At 43.9% G+C, this 24,609-nt stretch overlaps 1 protein-coding gene across 2 annotated transcripts in view; it reads left to right on the top strand.

The window, feature by feature from the left end:
• The window catches only part of avl9 (AVL9 homolog (S. cerevisiase)), a 319,342-nt gene that overhangs the window by 197,513 nt on the left and 97,220 nt on the right, over positions 1-24,609 (top strand). For both annotated transcript variants that reach the window (XR_010020391.1, XM_063067522.1), the window contains exons 11-12: positions 1,960-2,094; positions 16,942-17,161. Coding sequence is in view for 1 of the 2 variants with exons in the window: in XM_063067522.1 (XP_062923592.1) it covers positions 1,960-2,094; positions 16,942-17,161 (355 nt within the window). In the remaining variant the exon portion in view is untranslated. The remainder of the gene's footprint in view (positions 1-1,959; positions 2,095-16,941; positions 17,162-24,609) is intronic.

Raw genomic sequence — 24,609 nt, 5'->3', positions numbered from 1 at the left:
GTGCCAGAGACCAGGTCACCGTGGCCAGCCCCTGTCAGGTCATCCCCCTCAACAGCATCCAGAACAAGATATTTGTTGCTGAGGGGGACAGCCACAGGGGTGCTCTCCACTATCTGGCATTTTCCTTCCCTCTCCTGACAGTCACCCAGTTTTCTGACCCCTGTAGCATCGGGATGACTATCTCCCTGTAGCTCCTGTCTATCACCTCTTCACTTTCCCTGATAAGCAGTAGGTCATCAAACTGCAGCTCCAGATCCCTAACACAGTCGAGGTCTCCCAGGATTCCCACATCTGACACCCTGAACAAAGCACTAACCCTGCAGGCACGCTATCTAATTCTACAGGAATGAAGCAGGAAAAATAAGTCTACTCACCCACTTACCTCGACAAACACACAAACTTTTTAAACGGTTAGCTCGTACCGTTAGCTGTGTGAGCCCTGCTGTTCCTGTCTGTCCGGGCCGATTCACCAAGGGGGAGAAAAAGAGTTGGTGCTTCGCTCTCGCCTCTTCCCGTTACCGCCAAAGCCCTACACTCTGCTGCCACTCACTCCGCTGCCCGCTCCGACTGCTGCCCAGTGGTCTCCTTTTTAAACTCTCCGCGCTGTCCTGTTACGTCACGCGCCTGCGCAGTCTCGTCCTTCTTGCACTCGAAGAAGTGAAGTGAAGTTTGGATAGATGCATGGATAGTAGGGGTATGGAGGGCTATTGTCCCGATGCAGGTCGATGAGAGTAGGCAGTTTAAATGGTTTGACATGGACTAGATGGGCTAAAGGGCCTGTTTCTGTGCTGTACTTTTCTATGACTATGACTCTTGATTGTGTTGAATGTGTTTTGGGACTATGAGAGGTTGTGTGAGATGTGCTCGAATTGATGGGGAAGGGTGAGGCAAGTGCTGGCAATTGACAGGCAGATCCAAGCGAGCAGAGATTGATTGGCAAATGGAGTCTGAAAGATAAAGCAGAGAGCATGTTGCTGTTAGCTTAGGACTTTCCATTCATAATGACAAACCAAAAAAATTGAAAAAAAACAATGACTTGCTAGTCTATTTTAATAAATTTTGTTGTTTAACTATGAAACTAATTCTGCATTAAAGTTGTGTGAAACAGCAATGTACACTCAGTGTCCACTTTATCAGGTACACCTATACACCTCATTAATGCAAATATCTAATCAGCTAGTCATGTGACAGCAGCTCAATGCATAAATTCATGCTGGCATGGTCAAGAGGTTCAGTTGTTGTTCAGACCAAACATGAGAAATGGGAAGAAATGTGATCTGTGACTTTGACCGTGGAATGATTGTTGGTGTCGGTCGGGGTTGTTTGAGTATCTCAGAAACCACTGATCTCCTGGGATTTTCACACACAACAGTCTGCAGAGAATGGTGCAAAAACAAAAAAAATGCAGTGAGCAGCTTTTCTGTGGGTGAAAGTGCCTTGTTAATGAGAGAGGTCAGGAGAATGGCCAGTTGACAGTAACTCAAATAACCACATGTTACAACAGTGGCATGCAGAAAAGCATCCCTGAATGCACAACACATTGAACTTTGAAGAAGATGGGCTACAGCAGCCCAAGACCACACTGGGTTCCACTCCTATACCTAATAAAGTGCCCACTGCATGTAAATTGGAATTCATTTTCAAAAGTTTACGATTTATTTAACAATTTTAACTAACTAACACTTTTCTTGCTAGTTTGGCTTTCTTGATGGTTTTGGAATTGCAGTAAAAATGTAGATATAACCACATTATATACTTTTGGTTTAATTAATTTCATTAACCAATGGGACAGAACTGGTTAATTTTATCAGAAAGTCACATGAGGGAGGGGAGTTTTTTCTAATTTTTAAGGTTTCTCTAAACAAGGACATTGTTTGCAGATTGGAAAGCTACATGTTTTGTTTTCCATTGGCATTGTTATCTACATTTGAAAATTAGTGACAGGAATTTTTCTTGCAGGGTTATCTTTGTTTACCATATATGGCCTTGCAGCAGCATCACCTTCTCTCTGATGTCTCCGTGCGTGGATTTGTTGCTGGGGCAACAAATATCCTTTTCCGACAGCAGAAACACTTGACTGATGCGGTTATTGATGTAAGTGTCATGCTGCAAATGGTTTGCTGCAAGAAATGTATGGAGTCTAACAGTGCATTAGAAGTATTAAAAAATTCTGATATATTCATATGCAGAACTGGTTATACTGAAAAATGAAGGGAAATAAGATATTTGATACACCATTAACTTGCTAACAGAACACCACGACTTATGTATTTTGAACTCAAATTAATCAGTTATATTTGCCAGTGTTTCTTTAAGTTAATTGTATTTTGCTCTTACAACGTGTACCTGTACTGTTTATGAATTGGATAAGCTAAGAATGATGAAGAGCTATACATTTTTTGTCTTCTTAATTGTATACAAATAAAGAATCTCTCTATAATGATAAAATTAATTTTTGAAATGACATGGAATATAAGAATATAACAGGGGCAGCAGAAAGCCATTCAGCTTCTCTATTCTGCCCTGACATGCAGAAAAGTCATCCTGAAATTCTCTGGATAATCCATAACATTTAATTCATTTGATATACAACAGTATCAATATCACTGTAAATTTCTATTCTCTCATAATGGCTTCTCTATAATCCACTTCAACTACTTCCTGTGGTAGTCACAAATTCCAAGTTCTCTCTACTCCAGTGAACAAGCTTCTGAATTCCCTTTTATTTTTGTAACTGGCTGCCTTGTAGATCATAAGGCACAAGAGCAGAATTAGGCCAGCTGTCCCATCAAGTCTACTCCACCATTCTATCATGGCTGATCTATTATTCCTCTCAACCAATTCTCCTGCCTTCTCCCCATAATCTTTGACACTCTGACTGATCAAGAACCTATAAACCTCCACTTTAGATATCCCCAATGACTTGATAAGCCTCCAAAGTCACCTGGAGTTTATACAGCTCCAGCTCCTATTCCTTAATACCCTCTGAAAGAAACTACAGCTGGATATACTTCTTGCAGGTGTAGTCATCAGGGACTCTGGAGGTCTCCCTGCCTTTCCACATCCTACAAGAAGGGCTTTCCACTATCTGTCCTGGCATTCCCACTGCTCTTAACTGTGCAAAAAGAATTTTTTTCCTCATCTCAGTTCTAAATGGACTTCCTTCAATTCTGAAGCTGTGTTCTCTAGTCCAAGACTCCTCCATTATAGGAAACATAGAAGATAGAAAAGTACAGCACAGTACAGGCCCTTTGGCCCACAATATTGTGCCGACGCTCAAATCCTGCCTCCCATATAAGCCCCCACCTTAAATTCCTCCATATACCTGTCTAGTAGTCTCTTAAACTTCACTAGTGTATCTGCCTCCACCACTGACTCAGGCAGTGCATTCCACGCACCAACCACTCTCTGAGTAAAAAACCTTACTCTAATATCCCCCTTGAACTTCCCACCCCTTACCTTAAAGCCATGTCCTCTTGTATTGAGCAGTGGTGCCCTGGGGAAGAGGCGCTGGCTATCCACTCTATCTATTCCTCTTATTATCTTGTACACCTCTATCATGTCTCCTCTCATCCTCCTTCTCTCCAAAGAGTAAAGCCCTAGATCCCTTAATCTCTGCCCATAATGCATACTCTCTAAACCAGGCAGCATCCTGGTAAATCTCCTCTGTACCCTTTCCAATGCTTCCACATCCTTCCTATAGTGAGGTGACCAGAACTGGACACAGTACTCCAAGTGTGGCCTAACCAGAGTTTTATAGAGCTGCGTCATTACATCGCGACTCTTAAACTCGACTTATGAAAGCTAACACCCCATAAGCTTTCTTAACTACCCTATCCACCTGTGAGGCAACTTTCAGGGATCTGTGGACATGTACCCCCAGATCCCTCTGCTCCTCCACTCTACCAAGTATCCTGCCATTTACTTTGTACTCTGCCTTGGAGTTTGTCCTTCCAAAGTGTACCACCTCACACTTCTCCAGGTTGAACTCCATCTGCCACTTCTCAGCTCATTTCTGCATCCTATGAATGTCTCTCTGCAATCTTCAACAATCCTCTACACTATCTACACCACCACCAACCTTTATGTCATCTGCAAATTTGCCAACCCACCCTTCTACCCCCACATCCAGGTCGTTAATAAGAATCACGAAAAGTAGAGGTCCCAGAACAGATCCTTGTGGGACACCACTAGTCACAATCCTCCAATCTGAATGTAGTCCCTCCACCATGACCCTCTGCCTTCTGCAGGCAAGCCAATTCTGAATCCACGTGGCCAAACTTCCCTGGATCCCATGCCTTTTGACTTTCTGAATAAGCCTACCGTGTGGAACCTTGTCAGATGCCTTACTAAAATCTATATAGATCACATCCATTGCACTACCCTCATCTATATGCCTGGTCACCTCCTCAAAGAACTCTATCAGGCTTGTTAGACACGATCTGCCCTTCACAAAGCCATGCTGACTGTGTCTGATCAGACCATGATTCTCTAAATGCCTATAGATCCTATCTCTAAGAATCTTTTCCAACAGCTTTCCCACCACAGACGTAAGGCTCACTGGTCTATAATTACCCGGACTATCTCTACTACCTTTTTTGAACAAGGGGACAATATTCACCTCCCTCCAATCCTTCGGTAGCATTCCCGTGGACAACGGGGACATAAAGATCCTAGCCAGAGGCTCAGATCACATCCCCTTCACATCCACTCAATTCAGACCTTTCAATATTCAATCAGTTTCAATGAGATTCTCCATCATTCTTCTAAATTCCAGTGCGTACAGGCCCTAAGGTTGTCATAGCTTGGGGGTGGTAGTGGGGATAAGTTCCCACTACCTATAAAGGGCTCCAAATGGCGTGCATCTCTAACAGCCTCTAACAAGCAAGTCCAACTCTTGGCCTTTACGTGTGGCTCAGCGACTAGGCCCGGAGGAGCTGTTTCTACTGACAAGAGAAAGGGCAAAGGCGGACCTCTGGCACCTTAAAACCGGCTGCTTCGGACAAGTGGGGCTCGTCAGCCTTGGACGGCAGCCTGCCTAGGAGAAGGAAAATTCTGATTTTACACTTCCTCTGCCTTGCAGCCATACCCACCCATGGGAAAGGCTTCGGGAGTAAACCCTAAAGAAGAAATCCGGAGCTGGGGTCCCTAAGGCAGTTTGATGTTGTTTACAACTTCACTTTGGCAATGTCAGTGACGACACTGGTACCAAACTGTATCGATGCTTGTCCTTCCCTTGGACTACATCAGTGATGTGGAGAGGGGGAACCCGTTGCATGGGCAACAGCCAGTTCTTCAAACCTTCCTGCCCAGGCTTGTGCCCTGGAGAGGGCATAGTCCACCAGAGGCACAAACCCATGATTCCATGGGATCAACTTCTGCCTACTACTACAGGCCCAAAGCCATCAAACACTCCTCATGTTAAAACTTTAATTCCTGGGATTATTCTTGTGAACTTCCTCTGGATCCTCTTCAACATCAGCACATATTTTCTTCGATAAGGGCTCAAAACTGCTCAAAAGTACAGTCCAACTGCTGCCTTGTAAAGCCCCAGCATCACATCCTTTTGAATTTCGGTGGATGATGTGTACCTGGATTTGCACAAAATCTTTGACAAGGTGCCACGCCTGAGGCTGCTGAACAAGTTAAAAATCCATGGTATTAGAGCATTGGCAGATTGACAGGATGCAAAGAGTGGGAATAAAGGGAACTTTTTCTGTTTGGCCGACAGTGACTAGTGAATCAGAATCAGGTTTATTGTCACCGGCATGTGACATGAAGTTTGTTAACTTAGCAGCAGCAGTTCAATGCAATACATAACAGAGAAGAGAAAAACAAATAATAATAATAAATAAAATACAAATAATAAAAAAATAAGTAAATCAAATACAGTATATGTATATTGAATAGATTTTAAAAGTGCTAAAAACAAATACTGTATATTAGGCTTCTGTACCTCCTACCTGATGGTAACAGTGAGAAAAGAGCATGCCTTGGGTGCTGGAGGTCCTTACTAATGGATGCTACCTTTCTGAGACACCACTCCCTCAACATGTCCTTTGTAGGCTAGTATTCAAGATGGAGCTGACTCGATTTACAACCCTCTGCAGCTTCTCTCGGTCCTGTGCAGCAGCTCCCCCCATACCAGACAGTGATGCAGCCTGTCAGAATGCTCTCTACGGTTCATCTATAGAAGTTTTTGGGTGTATTTGTTGACACGCCAAATTTCTTCAAATTCCTAATGAAGTACAGCCGATGTCTTGCCTTCTTTATAACTATATCGACATGTTGGGACCAGGTTAGATCCTCGGAGATCTTGAAACTGCTCAGTCTCTCCACTTGTGATCCCTCTATGAGGATTGGTATGTCTTCCTTCGTCTTATCCTTCCTGAAGTCCATAATCTGCTTTTTCGTCTTACTGACATTGTGCCAGGTTGTTCCTGCGACACCTCTCTACTAGTTGGCGTATTTCATTCCTGTACTTCCTCTCATCACCATCTGAGTTTCTATCAACAATGGTTGTATCATCAGCAAATTTATAGATGGTATTTGAGCTATGCCTATCTACACTGTCATGGGTACAGACCGAGTAGAACAGTGGGCTAAGCACACACCCCTGAGGTACACCAGTGTTGATCATCAGCGAGGAGCAGATGTTATCACCAATCCGCACAGATTGTGGTCTTCCAGTTAGGAAGTCGAGGATCCAATTGCAGAGGGAGGTACAGAGACCCATGTTCTGCAACTTCTCAATCAGGATTGTGGGAATGATGGTATTAAATGCTGAGTATAGTCGATGAACAGCATCCTCCTAACATAGGTGTTTGTGTTGTCCAAGTGATCTAAAGCCTTGTAGAGAACCATTGAGATTGCATCTGCCATTGACCTAAATAAATCAACAGAGATGATAGAAAGGACAGGCAGGAGACAGAAACATACATAGAAAACATAGAAAACCTACAGCACGATACAGGCCCTTTGGCCCACAAAGCTGTGCTGAACATGTCCTTACCTTGGAAATTACCTAGGATTACCCATAGCCCTCTATTTTTCTAAGCTATATGTACCTATCCAGGAGTCTCCTAAAAGACCCTATCATATCGGCCTCCATCAGCGTTACCGGCAGCCCATTCCATTCACTCACCACTCTCTGCATGAAATACTTACCCCTGACATCTCCTCTGTACCTACTTCCAAGTACCTTAAAACTGTGCCCTCTCCTGCTAGCCTCTGACTATCCACACAATCAAGGCCTCTCATCATCTTATACACCTCTATCAGGTCACCTCTCATCCTCCATCACCCCAAGGAAAAAAGGAGGATGAGAATAGGTCCTTCATCAACCTATTCTCATAAGGCATGCTCCCCAATCCAGGCAACATCCTTGTAAATCTCCTCTGCACCCTTCCTATGGTTTCCACAGCCTTCCTACAGTGAGGCGACCAGAATTGAGCACAGTATTCCAAGTGGGGTCTGACCAGGGTCCTATATTGCTGCAACATTACCTCTCAGCTCCTAAACTCAGTCCCACGATTGATGAAGGCCAATGCACCGTATGCTTTCTTAACCACAGAGTCAACCTGTGCAGCAGCTTTGAGTGTCCTATGGACTTGGACCCCAAGATCCCTCTGATCCTCCACACTGCCAAGAGTCTTACCATTAATACTATATTCTGCCATCATATTTGACCTACCAAAATGAACCACCTCACACTTATCTGGGTTGAACTCCATCTGCCACTTCTCAGTTCAGTTTTGCATCCTATCAATGTCCCGCTGTGATCTCTAACAGCCCCCCACACTACCCGCAACACCCCCAACGTTTGTGATTTTTATAAATAACCTGGATGAGGAAGTGGAGGGATGGTGACTGACCTCAATGCAAAATATGACCTATCTACAACCACTCTTTGCCTTCTGTGGCAAGCCAGTTCTGGATCCACAAAGCAATGTCATCTAATGCTCTACCTTCATCAATGTGTTTAGTCACATCCTCAAAAAATTCAATCAGGCTCGTAAGGCACGACCTGCCTTTCACAAAGCCATGCTGACTATTCCTAATCATATTATGCTTCTCCAAATGTTCATAAATCCTGCCTCTCAGGATCAACTTACTAACTACTTAAGTAAGACTCACTGGTCTATAATTTCCTGGGCTATCTCTACTCCCTTTCTGGAATAATGGAACAACATCCTCCAATCCTCCGGAACCTCTCACATCCCCATTGATGATGCAAAGATCATCACCAGAGATTCAGCAGTCTCCTCCCTCGCTTCCCACAGTAGCCCGGGGTACATCTTGTCCGGTCCCGGTAACTTATCCCACTTGATGCGTTCCAAAAGCTCCTGCACATCCTCCTTATTAATATCTACATGCTCAAGCTTTTCAGTCCACTGTCAGTCATCCCTACAAACGCCAAGATCCTTTTCTGTAGTGAATACCGAAGCAAAGTACTCATTAAGTACCTCTGCTATCTCTCCAGTTTCATACACAGTTTTCCACAGTCACATTTGATTGGTCCTATTCTCTCACATCTTATCCTCTTGCTCTTCACATACTTGTAGAATGTCTTGGGGTTTTCCTTGATCCTATCCGCCAAGACCCCTTCTGGCTCTCCTAATTTCTTTATTAAGCTCCTTCTTGCCAGCCTTATAATCTTCTAGATCTCTATCATTATGTAGTTTTTTGAACCTTTTGTAAGCTTTTCTTTTCTTCTTGACTCAATTTACAACAGCCTTTGTACACCACGGTTCCTGTGCCCTATCGTCCTTTCCCTGTCTCATTGGAATATACCCATGCAGAACTCCACGCAAATATCCCCTGAACATTTGCCACATTTCTTCCGTACATTTCCCTGAGAACATCTGTTCCCAATTTATACTTCCAAGTTCCTGCCTGATAGCTTCATATTTCCCCTTACTCCAATTAAACACTTTCCTAACTTGTCTGTTCCTATTCCTCTCCAATGCTATGGTAAAGGAGATAGAATTGTGATCACTATCTCCAAAATGCTCTCCCACTGAGAGATCTAACACCTGACCAGGTTCATTTCCCAATACCAAATCCAAATTAAAATCTCCTATCTCGACAACCCTGTTATTATTACACCTTTCCAGACTGTATCTCCCTATCCGCTCCTCGATGTCCCTGTTACTTTTGGGTGGTCTATAAAAAGCACCCAGTGAAGTTATTGACCCCTTCCTGTTCCTAACTTCCACCCACAGAGACTCCGTAGACAATCCCTTCATGTCTTCCTCTTCTTCTGCAACCATGACCCTATCTCTGATCAACAGTGCCACACTCCCACCTCTTTTTGCTTCCCTCCCTGTCCTTTCTGAAACATCTAAAGCCTGGCATTCGAAGTAACCATTCCTGCCCCTGAGCCATCCAAGTCTCTGTAATGGCCACAACATCCTAGCTCCAAGTAATGATCCATGCTGTAAGCTCATCTGCTTTGTTCCTAATACTCCATCGGTTTGAGTGCGTCCCTTCTCTATCACCTGCCTATCCTCTCTCTCACATCGTCTACAAGCTTTTGTGAGCCAACCACCTCTTCCTCTTGTCTCTTCAGTTTGGTTCCCATCCACCCAGCAATCCTAGCTTAAACTCTCCCCAGTAGCCTCAACAAACCTCCCCGCCAGGATATTGGTCCCCTGGGATTCAAGTGCAACCTCTCCTTTTTGTACAGGTCACACCTGCCCCAAGAGAGGTCCCGATGATTCAGAAATCTGAATCCCTCTCCCCTGCTCCAATCCCTCAGCCATGCATTTATCCTCCACCTCACTCTATTCTTAAACTCACTGTCACGTGGCAGAGGCAGTAATTCTGAGATGACTACCTTTGTGGTCCTGCTTCTCAACTTCTTTCCTAACTCCCTGCAGTCTACTTTCAGGACTTCCTCCCTTTTCCTGCCTATGTCGTTGGCTCTGAGACAGCTTCTTCCACCAGGCCATCAGACTGATTAATTCATGTTAATACAACTGTATTTCTATGTTATATTCACTATCCTGTTGTACATACAAGAAGGAAGTATGAGAATCGGAGCGGGAGTGCGGAGGAAGACATTTTTGAATTTTTCGGGTTTTTTTCCATCGGCGTTCAGAGAGGCGGGACTGCGCAGGCGTGTGACGTTGGGCAGTGAAGCGCGGAAGATTTAAAAGGAACAGAGCCTCATACAGTGGGCAGCGTAGTTTGCAGGCAGCGGAGTGAGCCGGGGGCAGAGTGAAGGCTTAAGGGCTTCGGCTCAACAGGCTTAGGCGGAAACGGGCGAGGCGAGGAAGGTTTGGTATCCATTTTTTGTTGTTATTTGAGGAGAGGGGCAGTATGATTGTGAGGGCAGTTTGTTGTTTTCGGTGCCGGATGTGGGAGGCCCTGGAGTCTCCAAGCCTCCCGGACGTCCACATCTGCACCAGGTGCGCCGAGGTGCAACTCCTAAGGGATCGCGTTAGGGAACTGGAGCTGCAGCTCGATGACCTTCATCTGGTCAGGGAGAGTGAGGAGTTGATAGAGAGGAGTTACAGGCAGGTGGTCACTCCGGGGCCACGGGAGGCAGACAAGTGGGTCACGGTTAGGAGGGGGAAGGGGAAGAGTCAGGTAATAGAGAGTACCCCGGTGGCTGTGCCCCTTGACAATAGGTACTCCTGTTTGAGGGAGGGAAGGGAGGCAGGGAGGTGATAGGCTTCTCCAACTTCCGGTAATTTCCTCCCCCTCCCCTCCCCTATCCCTATGTCACTCTGCTCCCTCCCCCAGCTGCCTACCACCTCCCTCTTGGTTCCGCCTCCTTCTACTACCCATTGTGTTTTCCCCTATTCTTTCTTCACCTTTCCTGCCTGTCACCTCCCTGCCTCCCTTCCCCCACCCCTTTATCTTCCCCCTTACTGGTTTTTCACCTGGAACCTACCAGCCTTCTCCTTCCCACCCTCCCCCCACCTTCTTTATAGGGCCTCTGCCCCTTCCCCCGACAGTCCTGACGAAGGGTTCTGGCCCGAAACGTCGACTGATCTTTTCCACGGATGCTGCCCGACCTGCTGAGTTCCTCCAGTGGTTGTGAGTGTAGCTATTAGTGAAACGTGGTTGCAGGAGGGATGTGATTGGCAACTAAATATTCCTGGATTTCATTGCTTCAGGTGAAATAGAATCGGAGGGGCAAGAGGGGGAGGTGTTGCATTGCTTGTCAGAGAAAATATTACAGCGGTGCTTTGGCAGGATAGATTAGAGGGCTCGTCTAGGGAGGCTATTTGGGTGGAATTGAGGAATGGGAAAGGTGTAGTAACGCTTATAGGGGTGTATTATAGACCACCTGAAGGGGAGCGAGAATTGGAGGAGCAAATTTGTAAGGAGATAGCAGATACTTGTAGTAGGCACAAGGTTGTGATTGTGGGAGGTTTTAATTTTCCACGCATGGACTGGGAAGCCCATTCTGTAAAAGGGCTGGATGGTTTGGAGTTTGCAAAATGTGTGCAGGATAGTTTTTTGCAGCAATACATAGAGGTACCAACTAGAGAAGGGGCAGTGTTGGATCTCCTGTTAGAGAATGAGATAGGTCAGGTGACAGAGGTATGTGTTGGGGGGCACTTCAGGTCCAGTGATCACAATGCCATTAGTTTCAATATAATTATGGAGAAGGATAGGACTGGACCCAGGGTTGAGATTTTTGATTGGAGAAAGGCTAACTTTGAGGAGATGCGAAAGGATTTAGAAGGAGTGGATTGGGACAATTTGTTTTATGGGAGGGATGTAATAGAAAAATGGTGGTCATTTAAAGGTGAAATTCTGAGGGTACAGAATCTTTATGTTCCTGTTAGGTTGAAAGGAAAGGTTAAAAGTTTGAAAGAACCAAGGTTTTCAAGGGACATTGGAAACTTGGTTCGGAAAAAGAGAGATATCTACAATAAATATTGGCAGCTTGGAGTAAATGAGGTATTCGAGGAATATCAAGAATGTAAAAAGAATCGAGAAAGAAATTAGAAAAGCTAAAAGGAGATATGAGGTTGCTTTGGCAAGTAAGGTGAAAATAAATCCAAAGGCTTTCTACAATTATATCAGTAGCAAAAGGATAGTGAGAGATAAAATTGGTCCCTTAGAGAATCAGAGTGGACAGCTATGTGCGGAACCAAAAGAGATGGGGGAGATTTTAAACAATTTCTTTTCTTTGGTATTCTCTAAGGAGAAGGATATTGAATTGTGTAAGGTAAGGGAAACAAGTAGGGTAGTTATGGAAACTATGATGATTAAAGAAGAGGAAGTACTGGTGCTTTTAAGGAATATAAAAGTGGATAAGTCTCCAGGTCCTGACAAGATATTCCCTCGGACCTTGAGGGAAGTTAGTGTTGAAATAGCTGGGGCTCTGACAAAAATATTTCAGATGTCATTAGAAACAAAGATGGTGCCAGAGGATTGGCGTACTGCTCATGTTGTTCCGTTATTTAAAAAGGGTTCTAACAGTAAACCTAGCAATTATCGGCCTGTAAGTTTGACGTCAGTGGTGGGTAAATTAATGGAAAGTATTCTTAGAGATGGTATATATAATTATCTGGATAGACAGGGTCTGATTAGGAACAGTCAACATAGATTTGTGCATGGAAGGTCATGTTTGACAAATCTTACTGAATTTTTTGAAGAGGTTACTAGGAAAATTGACGAGGGTAAAGCGGTGGATGTTGTCGATATGGGCTTCAGTAAGGCCTTTGACAAGGTTCCACATGGAAGGTTAGTTAGGAAGGTTCAATCGTTAGGTATTAATATTGAAGTAGTAAAATGGATTCAACAGTGGCTGGATGGAAGATGCCAGAGAGTAGTGGTGGATAACTGTTTGTCAGGTTGGAGGCCGGGGACTAATGGTGTGCCTCAGGGATCTGTACTGGGTCCAATGTTGTTTGTCATATACATTAATGATCTGGAGGAAGGGGTGGTAAATTGCATTAGTAAGTATGCAGATGATACTAAGATAAGTAGCGTTGTGGATAATGAAGGAGGTTTTCAAAGCTTGCAGAGAGATTTAGGCCAGTTAGAAGAGTGGGCTGAAAGATGGCAAATGGAGTTTAATGCTGATAAGTGTGAGGTGCTACATTTTGGTAGGACTAATCAAAATAGGATATACATGGTAAATGGCAGGGCATTGAAGAATGCAGTAGCATAGAGGGATCTAGGAATAATGGTGCATAGTTCCCTGAAGTTGGAATCTCATGTGGATAGGGTGGTGAAGAAAGCTGTTGGTATGCTGGCCTTTATAAATCAGGCATTGAGTATAGGAGTTGTTGAAATGTAATGTTAAAATTGTACAAGGCATTGGTAAGGCCAAATTTGGAGTATTGTGTACAGTTCTGGTCACTGAATTATAGGAAAGATGTCAACAAAATAGAGAGAGAAAAGCGGAGATTTACCAGACTGTTACCTGGGTTTCAGCACCTAAGTTACAGAGAAAGGTTGAACAAGTTGGGTCTTTATTCTTTGGAGCGTAGAAGGTTGAGGGGGGACTTGATAGAGGTATTTAAAATTATGAGGGAGATAGAGTTGACGTGGATAGGCTTTTTCCATTGAGAGTAGGGGAGATTCAAACAAGAGGACATGAGTTGAGAGTTAAGGGGCAAAAGTTTAGGGGTAACACGAGGGGGAACTTCTTTACTCAGAGAGTGGTAGTTGTGTGGAATGAGCTTCCAGTAGAAGTGGTAGAGGCAGGTTCGATTTTGTCATTTTTTAAAAAAATTGGATAGGTATATGGACAAGAAGGGAATGGAGGGTTATGGGCTGAGTGCAGGTAGATGGGACTAGGTGAGAGTAAGAGTTCGGCACGGACTAGAAGGGCCGAGATGGCCTGTTTCCGTGCTGTAATTGTTATATGGTTATATGGTTACTCCAACGATAGTCACCTCGACAAACAAACGTTGCTGAGCTGCAAGAAATCTGTCATTGTGGCCTGCTCCTGCTGCATATTGGGCTGTCGGAATGCAGTTCGGTGGAAGAAATAAAAGTATAGACTATTTTCTAAGTGGAGAGAAATTTCAAAGTGTTGAGGTGCAAAGGGACTTGGGAATCCTCATGCAGGATTTCCTAAAGGTTAATTTGCAAGTTGAGTGTGTGGTGAGGAAAGCATATTTCAAGCATTCATTAGCATTCATTTCAAGAGAACTATAATATTTCAAGGGTGTAATGTTGAGGATTTATAAGTCAATTGATTAGACTGCACTTTGAACTGTGAGCAGCTTTGGGTCCCTTATCTGAGAAAGAAGATGCTAATCTTGGAGAGGGTTCAAAGGAGTTTCACAAAAATGATTCCAGGATTGAAATACTTATCATATGTGGAGAGCTTGGTGGCTCTGGGACTAGACTCACTGAAATTCAGAAGAATGAGGGGTAATCTCTTTAAAACCTATGGAATGTTGAAATGCTTCGATAGAGTGGATGTTTCCTATTTTCGGGTAGTCTTAGACCAGTGGACGCAGCCTCTGAATAAGGGACATCCATTTAGAATGGAGATGAGGAGTAATTTCTGTAGCCAGAGAGAGGTAAATCAGTGGAATTCATTGCTATGGGAAGCTGTGGAGACCAAGTCTTTGGGTAGATTTAAGGCAGAGGTCAATAGAGTCTTGATTTGTCTGGACATTAAAGGATGTGGTGAGAAGGCAGGGGATTTCAGCAATACATCCCAAAGCTGTAGTCTGTGTGATCTTCAGCATCTGCAAGTAAACACCAAATCCCAGTTTCTCTGTTTTGAAGACATAACCATCTTGATTTCAGAATATATCACTGTTATTTTATGGTCACTTGTCAAAAGATTGGAGTTCCATACTGAGCAGCTATGTGTTTGTACCTATTTTCACCACTGCAATTGCAGTGGTTTAAGAAAATGGCTGACTATCAGCTTATTAAGGGCAATGAAAAACATAGACCACTACAGCACAATAAAGGCCCTTTGACACACAAGGTGCTGACCTTTTAACTGACTCTAAGATCAATCTAACTCTTCCCTCAGATATAGTTTTCCTTTTTTCTTTCATGTGTCTATCTAAGAGTCTCTTGAATTTCTCTAATGTATCTGCCTGTACCACCATCCCTGTCAGGGTGTTCCACACACCTGTTCTTTTATTTAATATTTCATTAAGACTTCAGTAATGTTGTAAATATATTGTTTGATTAAGCATTCTTTGTTTAAATAATTTATTACAGGTTATACATTATTACATATATTATTACATCATCATGTCATAAGTGCGCATCTTGCTAAAAGTAAAAACGAAGAATACACTTTTGTCTCAATCTCCCTATGTTTTTCTTTCAGTTAATTTTATGTCCTGGAGTAACAAAACATAACAGCACCTGCCACGCTTTGTGTAAAGAACATGTCTCTGGCATCCCCTCCCCCATACCTTCCTCCAGTCACTTTAAAATAATGTCCCCTGGTATTAGCCATTCATAAAGTGTAAAAGAGATGCAAGAGTGAATACCCAACTGCTGGAAAATGATGCTGGAAAAGTAGCAATGGGGGACAATGAAAGGCAGATGAAGTAAATAAGTATTTTGTGTCAATCTTCATGGTGGAAGACGCTAGCAGCATAGGGTCATAAAGTGTGTGAGGTTACCAGTACTGGAGAGAAGATTCTTGGGAAACTGAAAGGTTTGAAAGTACTGTACCAGCAACCTGGCTTCAGTTCCCGCCACTACCTGTAAGGATTAGGATTAGGTATGTTCTCCCTGTGACTGTGTGGGTTTCCTCCGGATGCTTCAGTTTCCTCCCACAGGGTGGTGGTGGAGGGAGTACATTCAGATTGGAGGATTGTGACTAGTGGTGTCCCACAAGGATCTGTTCTGGGACCTCTACTTTTCGTGATTTTTATTAATGACCTGGATGTGGGGGTAGAAGGGTGGGTTGGCAAGTTTGAGGACGACACAAATGTTGGTGGTGTTGTAGATAGTGTAGAGGATTGTCAAAGATTGCAGAGAGACATCGATAGGATGCAGAAGTGGGCTGAGAAGTGGCAGATGGAGTTCAACCCGGAGAAGTGTGAGGTGGTACACTTTGGAAGGACAAACTCCAAGGCAGAGTACAAAGTAAATGGCAGGATACTTGGTAGTGTGGAGGAGCAGAGGGATCTCGGGGTACGTCCACAGATCCCTGAAAGTTGCCTCACAGGTAGATAGGGTAGTTAAGAAAGCTTATGGGGTGTTAGCTTTCATAAGTCGAGGGATAGAGTTTAAGAGTCGCGATGTAATGACGCAGCTCTATAAAACTCTGGTTAGGCCACACTTGGAGTACTGTGTCCAGTTCTGGTCACCTCACTATAGGAAGGATGTGGAAGCATTGGAAAGGGTACAGAGGAGATTTACCAGGATGCTGCCTGGTTTAGAGAGTATGCATTATGATCAGAGATTAAGGGAGCTAGGGCTTTACTCTTTGGAGAGAAGGAGGATGAGAGGAGATATGATAGAGGTATACAAGATAATTAGATAGAGTGGATAGCCAGCGCCTCTTCCCCAGGGCACCACTGCTCAATACAAGAAGACATGGCTTTAAGATAAGGGATGGGAAGTTCAAGGGGGATATTGGAGGAAGGTTTTTCACTCAGAGAGTGGTTGATGCGTGGAATGCACTGCCTGACTCAGTGGTGGAGGCAGATACACTAGTGAAGTTTAAGAGACTACTAGACAGGTATATGGAGGAATTTAAGGTGGGGGGGTTATATGGGAGGAAGGGTTTGAGGGTTGGCACAACATTGTGGGCCAAAGGGCCTGTAATGTGCTGTACTGTTCTATGTTCTATACTTTCATCAAATCTGAATAGACATTGTAAGTGTTGTTACTTCATGTACTTGTGTTATTTCTGTTGTATAATATAACAATAAAAAGATTTGAAAAGAAAAGAAATCTGAAGGTAAAAGCCATTTCTTCAGGATGAAAAGAATGCAGCTTGTAGGAGTTCTTTTATCTTGTGTATTTCTTTTACAGATTGAGGAATCTGCCATACAAATACATGATTCAGAATTACGCAAAGTATTAAACCTCACCACAGCAGACTTGCGTTTCGCAGACTTTCTGGTGAAGCATGTAACTGAAAATAGGGATGATGTGTTTCTCGATGGGACTGGTTGGGAAGGAGGAGATGAGTGGATCCGGGCGCAGTTTTCACTCTATATTCATTCCCTTCTTGCCACAACTTTGCAGCCAGGTGAGAATTCAACTTTGAACTTAATTAAAAACTGTTTTTAACAAATAGTAGTATCATCAATAGGATGGATCTCCATTTATCTGCAGAATGTATTTGATGTTTCCAGGCATTTTGTGTCTGAACAGTCCTGACCCATGCCCAGGCAAATTGGTTCTTTTCTTACATTGAATATTTTGTCTGCTTTGGCCTGTTTGGGTTTAGCTGCCCTGACTGTTTTTTGGTAAATGAAAACCGTGGGATGTAGTCCAACTGGTCCAGGTGACTTATCTACCTTCAGAGTTTTCTGCTTCCCAAGCATCTTCTCCTCAGTATCAACATCACTCACTCCTGACCTCTGACACTCTTGAATTTCTGGATTGATTCAAAATACTTATTAAGTTCCTCTGCCATTTCTTTGTCCCCCATAACTACCTCTCCAGCGTCATTTTCCAAAGGTCCGATATCTACTCTCACCTTCCTTTTACCTTTCTTTTACTCTTTATATATCTGAAAAAGCTTCTTTTATATTATTGGCTAGCTTAACTTCATATTTCATCTTATCTCTCTTTATAGCTTTTTAGTTGCCTTCTGTTGGTTTTTAAAAGCTTCCCAATCTTCTAGCTTCCCACAAATTGTTGCTATTTTGTATGTCCTCTCCTTTCCTTTTTTGCTGCCCTTGACTTGCCTTGTCAGCCACAGTTACCTCTTCCTCCCTTTAGAATACTTACTCATCTTTGGAATGTATCTATCCTGTGCTTTCTGATTTGCCCCCAGAAATTCCAGCCACTACTGTTCCCTGCTTTGTCCCCTTCCAATCAACTATGGACAGCTAACAACAGGAATTCTGCAGATGCTGGAAATTCAAGCAACACACATCAAAGTTGCTGGTGAACACAGCAGGCCAGGCAGCATCTCTAGGAAGAGGTACAGTCGACCTTTCAGGCCGAGACCCTTCGTCAGGACTAACTATGGACAGCTCCTCTCTTATGCCTCTGTAATTTCCTTTACTCTAGTACTGATACATCTGACTTTCTCTTCTCCCACTCAAACTGCAGTCTTAATTCTATTGTATTATGATCACTTGCCTCCAAAGGATTCCTTTACCTTAAGCTCCCTAATCAAATCTGATTCGTTACACAGCACCCAGTCCAGAATTGCAGTTCCTAACTGATCTTAACCACAAGCTGCTCTAGAAGACGGCCATCTCCATAGGCATTCTACAAATTCCCTCTATTGGGATCCAGCACCAACCCAATTTTCCGAATCTACCTGCGTATTGAAATCCCCCATGACTATCGTAACATTGCCTTTTTTACAGGTGTTTTTTTATTTCCTGTTGTAATTTATATACCACATCCTGACTACTGCTCAGAAGTCTGTATATAACTCAAATCAGGGTCTTTTTACCCATGCAGTTTATTAACTTTACCCACAAGGATTCTGTATCTCCTGATCTTATCTAAACTCTTTCCAAAGTTTTGAATTTATCCTCTGCCTACCTGCCAGTCATAAGATCATAAGACCATAAGATATAGGAGCAGAAGTAGGCCATTTGGCCCATCAACTCTGCTCTGCCATTCATAGAACATAGATATAGAATAGTACAGCACAGTACAGGCCCTTCGGCCCAGAATGTTGTGCCGACCCTCAAACCCTGCCTCCCATATAAGCCCCCACCTTAAGTTCCTCCATATACCTGTCTAGTAGTCTCTTAAACTTCACGAGTGAATCTGCCTCCACCACTGACTCAGGCAGTGCATTCCATGCATCAACCACTCTCTGAGTAAAAAACCTTCCTCTAATATCCCCCTTGAACTTCTCACCCCTTACCTTAAAGCCATGTCCTCTTGTATTGAACAGTGCCCTGGGGAAGAGGCGCTGGCTATCCACTCTATCTATTCCTCTTATTATCTTGTACATCTCTAACAGGTCTCCTCTCATCCTCCTTCTCTCCAAAGAGTAAAGCCCTAGCTCCCTTAATCTCTGATCATAATGCATACTCTTTAAACCAGGCAGCATCCTGGTAAATCTCCTCTGTACCCTTTCCAATGCTTCCACATCCTTCCTATAGTGAGGTGACCAGAACTGGACACAGTACTCCAAGTGTGGCCTAACCAGAGTTTCATAGAGCTGCATCATTACCTCGCGACTCTTAAACCCTATCCCTCGACATATGAAAGCTAACACCCTATAAGCTTTCTTAACTACCCTATCTACCTGTGACGCAGCTTTCGGGGATCTGTGGACATGTACCCCCAGATCCCTCTGCTCCTCCACACTACCAAGTATCCCGCCATTTACTTTGTACTCTGCCTTGGAGTTTGTCCTTCCAAAGTGTACCACCTCACACTTCTCCGGGTTGAATTCCATCTGCCACTAACTCAGCCCACTTCTGCATCCTATCAATGCCTCTCTGCAATCTTCGACAATCCTCTACACTATCTACAACACCACCAACCTTTGTGTCGTCTGCAAACTTGCCAACCCACCCTTCTACCCCCACATCCAGGTCGTTAATAAAAATCACAAAAAGTTGAGGTCCCAGAACAGATCCTTGTGGGACACCACTAGTCACAATCCTCCAATCTGAATGTAGTCCCTCCACCACCACCCTCTGTCTTCTGCAGGCAAGCCAATTCTGAATCCACCTGGCCAAACTTCCCTGGATCCCATGCCTTCTGACTTTTTGAATAAGCCTACTGTGTGGAACCTTGTCAAATGCCTTACTAAAATCCATATAGATCACATCCACTGCACTACCCTCATCTATATGCCTGGTCACCTCCTCAAAGAGCTCTATCAGGCTTGTTAGACACGATCTGCCCTTCACAAAGCCAAACTGACTGTGTCTGATCAGACCATGATTCTCTAAATGCCCAGAGATCCTATCTCCAAGAGTCTTTTCCAACAGCTTTCCCACCACAGACGTAAGGCTCACTGGTCTTTTAATTACCCGGACTATCCCTACTACCTTCTTTGACCAAGGGGACAACATTCACCTCCCTTCAGTCCTCCAGTACCATTCCCATAGACAACGAGGACTTAAAGATCCTAGCCAGAGGCTCAGCAATCTCTTTCCTCGCCTTGTGGAGCAGCCTGGGGAATATTCTGTCAGGCCCTGGGGTCTTATCTGTCCTAGTGTATTTTAACAACTCCAACACCTCCTCTCCCTTCATATCAATGTGGTCCAGAACATCAACCTCACTCATATTGTCCTCACCGCCATCAAGTTCCCTCACATTGGTGTACCGAAGAGAATTATTTTTGAGGACCTCGGTCACTTCCACAGCCTCCAGGCACATCTTCCCACCTTTAACTCTAATCAGTCCTACCTTCACTCCTGTCATCCTTTTTTTCTTCACATAATTGAAGAATGCCTTGGGGTTTTCCTTTACTCTACTCGCCAAGGCCTTCTCATGCCCCCTTCTTACTCTTCTCAGCCCCTTCTTAAGCTGCTTTCTTGCTACCCCATGTTCCTCAATAGACCCATCTGATCCTTGCTTTCTAAACCTCATGTATGCTGCCTTCTTCCACCTGACTAAATTTTCCACCTCACTTGCATCCGTGGTTCCTTCACCCTACCATTCTTTATCTTCCTCACCAGGACAGATTTATCCCTAATATCCTGCAAGAGATCTCTAAACATCGACCACATGTCCATAGTACATTTCCCTGCAAAAACATCACCCCAATTCATACCTGCAAGTTTTAGCCTTATAGCCTCATATTTTGCCCTTCCCCAATTAAAATTTTTCCTGTCCTCTCTGATTCTATCCTTTTCCATGATAATGCTAAAGGCCAGGGAGCGGTGGTCACTGTCCCCCAGATGCTCACCCACTGAGAGATCTGTGACCTGACCCGGTTCGTTACCTAATACCAGATTTAGTATGGCATTCCCCCTAGTTGGCCTGACAACATACTGTGACAGGAATCTGTCCTGGACACACTTAACAAACTCTGCCCCATCCAAACCCTAGGACCTAATCAGGTGCCAATCAATATTAGGGAAGTTAAAGTCACCCATGATTGTTATCTTTGCACCTTTCAAAATTTGCCTCCTAATCTGCTCCTCAGTATCTCTGCTGCTACCAGGGGGCCTATAGAATACCCCCAATAGAGTAACTGCTCCCTTCCTGTTCCTGACTTCCACCCATACTGACTCAAAAGAGGATCCTGCTACATTACCCACCCTTTCTGTAGCTGTAATAGTATCCCTGACCAGTAATGCCATCCCTCCTCCCCTTTCCCATCCTCTATCCCTTTTAAAGCACTGAAATCCAGGAATATTGAGAACCTATTCCTGCTCTGGTGCCAGCCAAGTCTCTGTAATGGCCACTACATCATAATTCCATGTATGTATGCAAGCTGTCAGTTCATCACCTTTGTTCCTGATGCTTCTTGCACTGAAGTACACACATTTCAGCCCTTCTACATTACTACTTTACTCCCTTTACACCCTTTATTCAATCATGGTTGATCCAATTCTTTCAGTCATCCCCACTCCCCTGCCTTCTCCCCATACCCTTTGATGCCCTGGCTAATCAAGAACCTATTTATCTCTGCCTTAAATACACCCAATGACTTGGCCTCCACAGCCGCAGGTGTCAACAAATTCCATAGATTTACTACCCTCTGACTAAAGTAATTTCTCTGCATCTCAGTTCTAAAAGGACGTCCTTCAATCCTGAAGTCATGCTCTCTTGTCCTAGAATCCCCTACCATGGGAAATAACTTTGCCATATCTAATCTGTTCAGGCCTTTTAAAATTTTGAATGTTTCTATGAGATCCCCCCTCATTCTCCTGAACGCCAAGGAATACAGCCCAAGAGCTGCCATACGTTCTTCATACGGTCATACGGTAACCCTTTCATTCCTGGAATCAGTCCTTTTGATACAATGTGTATCCTTGGATGTTAAGCTCCCAGCTAAGATTTTCTTTCAGTCACTTTTCAATGATGCTCACAATACCATACCTGCTAATCTCAAGTTCAAGTTTGTTTAATTTTCATTCAACCATATATGAATACCCAAGAATACAGCCAAGGTGCAAAACACATGCCAAGACGCTTACAGCACAAGGCCCAAATATGATATCAGTATTCATATAGTCACACAGCAAAAAACATAATATAGCCAATTCCCTGAGTGACGTGTCCTGTAAATTGATGGTGCATGGGTGTTATTGGCAGGAACAAGCAGCCATCAGCGGTATACAGACAAACATACACGCAATCCAGCTTGATTTTCACCGAGTGAAAACTGAAATATAGCACCAACGGGAGGGGCCAGACCCAATCCAGCACAACCTCCGTGTATCCCCTCCTGGACTGCTGCAACAGCTAGCCTGTGGCATGAGCGCTAGTGCTCGCTACAACTGAGGCAGTAATTTACATTACCAATATCCCAACAGGGTCTTGAAATCGCAAGAAAAATGTTCAAGACAATCACTGGCTATTAGACCGTACAACGACTCTGATATCTATCTGAAGCAGGTAGCAACGTGGTCCGCAGCAGTCCAGATTCTCCACCAATGAGTCGCTTGCTGATGGGGTAGACCTGCAGTACACCAAGTTCTTAATGCCCAAGCTTGTCCTGCAGTTGTAAAAAAGACAAAGACACCTTTAATTGGCATCAAGGAGCTGACTGTGTCTGAGCACAGCTCCGTACAAGACCATAAGATACAGGAGTAGAATTAGGCCATTTGGCCCATGGAGTTTGCTCTGCCATTTCATCATGGCTGATCCAATTTTCCTCTCAGTCCCAATATCCTGCCTTCTCCCTGCATCTTTTAATGCCCTAACCAATCAAGAATCTATCAACCTCTGCTTTAAATATAATATTAGTGGTAAGACTCTTGGCAGTGTAGAGGATCAGTGAGATCTTGGGGTCCATGTCCATAGGACTCTCAAAGCTGCTGTGCAGGTTGGCAGTGTTGTTAAGAAGGCATATGGTGTGTTGGCCTTCATCAACCATGGGATTGAGTTCAAGAGCTGTGAGGTAATGTTACAGTTATGCAAGACCTTAGTTAGACCCCACTTTGGAGTACTGTGTTCAGTTCTGGTCATCTCACTACAGAAAGAATATGGATGCTATAGAGAGAGTGCAGAGGAGATTTGCAAGGACGTTGCCTGGATTGGAGAGCATATTTTATAAGAATAGGTTGAGTGAGATTGGCCTTTTCTCCTTGGAGCGCTGGAGGATAAGAGGTGACCTGATTGATGTATAAGATGATGAGAGGCATTGATTGTGTGGATAGCCAGAGGCTTTTTCCCAGGGTTGAAATGGCTAACACGAGGGTCACAGTTTTAAGGTGCTTAGAAGTAGGTACAAGGCGGATGTCAGAGGTAAGTTTTTCACACAGAGAGTGGTGGGTGCGTGGAATACACTGCCAGCAAAGGTAGTAGAGGCGAGTACAATAGGGTCTTTTAAAAAACTCGTAGATGGGTACATGGAGCTTAGAAAAATAGAGGGCTATGCAGTAGGGAAATTCTAAAGAGCTTCTAGAGTAGGTTACATGGTTGGCACAACATTCTGGGCTGAAGGGCCTGTAATGTGCTATAGATTTCAATGTTTCATAGAACATAGAATAGTACAGCACAGTACAGGCCCTTCGGCCCACAATGTTGTGCCGACCCTCAAACCCTGCCTCCCATATAAGCCCCCACCTTAGATTCCTCCATATACCTGTCTAGTAGTCTCTTAAACTTCACTAGTGTATCTGCCTCCACCACTGACTCAGGCAGTGCATTCCACGCACCAACCACTCTCTGAGTAAAAAACCTTCCTCTAATATCCCCCTTGAACTTCCCACCCCTTAACTTAAAGCCATGTCCTCTTGTATTTAGCAGTGGTGCCCTGGGGAAGAGGCGCTGGCTATCCACTCTATCTATTCCTCTTATTATCTTGTACACCTCTATCATGTCTCCTCTCATCCTCCTTCTCTCCAAAGAGTAAAGCCCTAGCTCCCTTAATCTCTGATCATAATGCATACTTTCTAAACCAGGCAGCATCCTGGTAAATCTCCTCTGTACCCTTTCCAATGCTTCCACATCCTTCCTATAGTGAGGTGTATTTAGTATATTTCTATACTAAATATACATAAAAACTTGCCCTCCACAGTTGCCTGTAGCAAATAATGCCCACAGATTTGATACTCTCTGGCTAAAGAAATTCTTCCTCATCTCTGTTCTAAAAGGATGCCCCTCTATTCCGAGGCTGTGTCCTCTGGGCTTAGAAACACCCATTATATTAAGCCCTTTCACCATTCGATTGGTTTCAATGAGGTCATCCCTCATTCTTCTGAATACCCAGAGCCATCAAACACTGAATAACAAGCCATTCAATCGTGGATAATTTTTGTGAACCATCCTTGAACTCTCTCCAATTTCAGCACATCCTTTTTAAGACAATGGGCCCAAAACACCTCACAATACTCCAAGTGATGCCTCTCCATCGCTTTATAAAGCTTC

This window comes from Mobula hypostoma, chromosome 1 (genome assembly GCF_963921235.1).
Source record: "Mobula hypostoma chromosome 1, sMobHyp1.1, whole genome shotgun sequence".
In the NCBI taxonomy this organism is placed as follows: domain Eukaryota; kingdom Metazoa; phylum Chordata; class Chondrichthyes; order Myliobatiformes; family Myliobatidae; genus Mobula; species Mobula hypostoma.
This window is presented reverse-complemented; position numbering and strand designations above follow the sequence as displayed.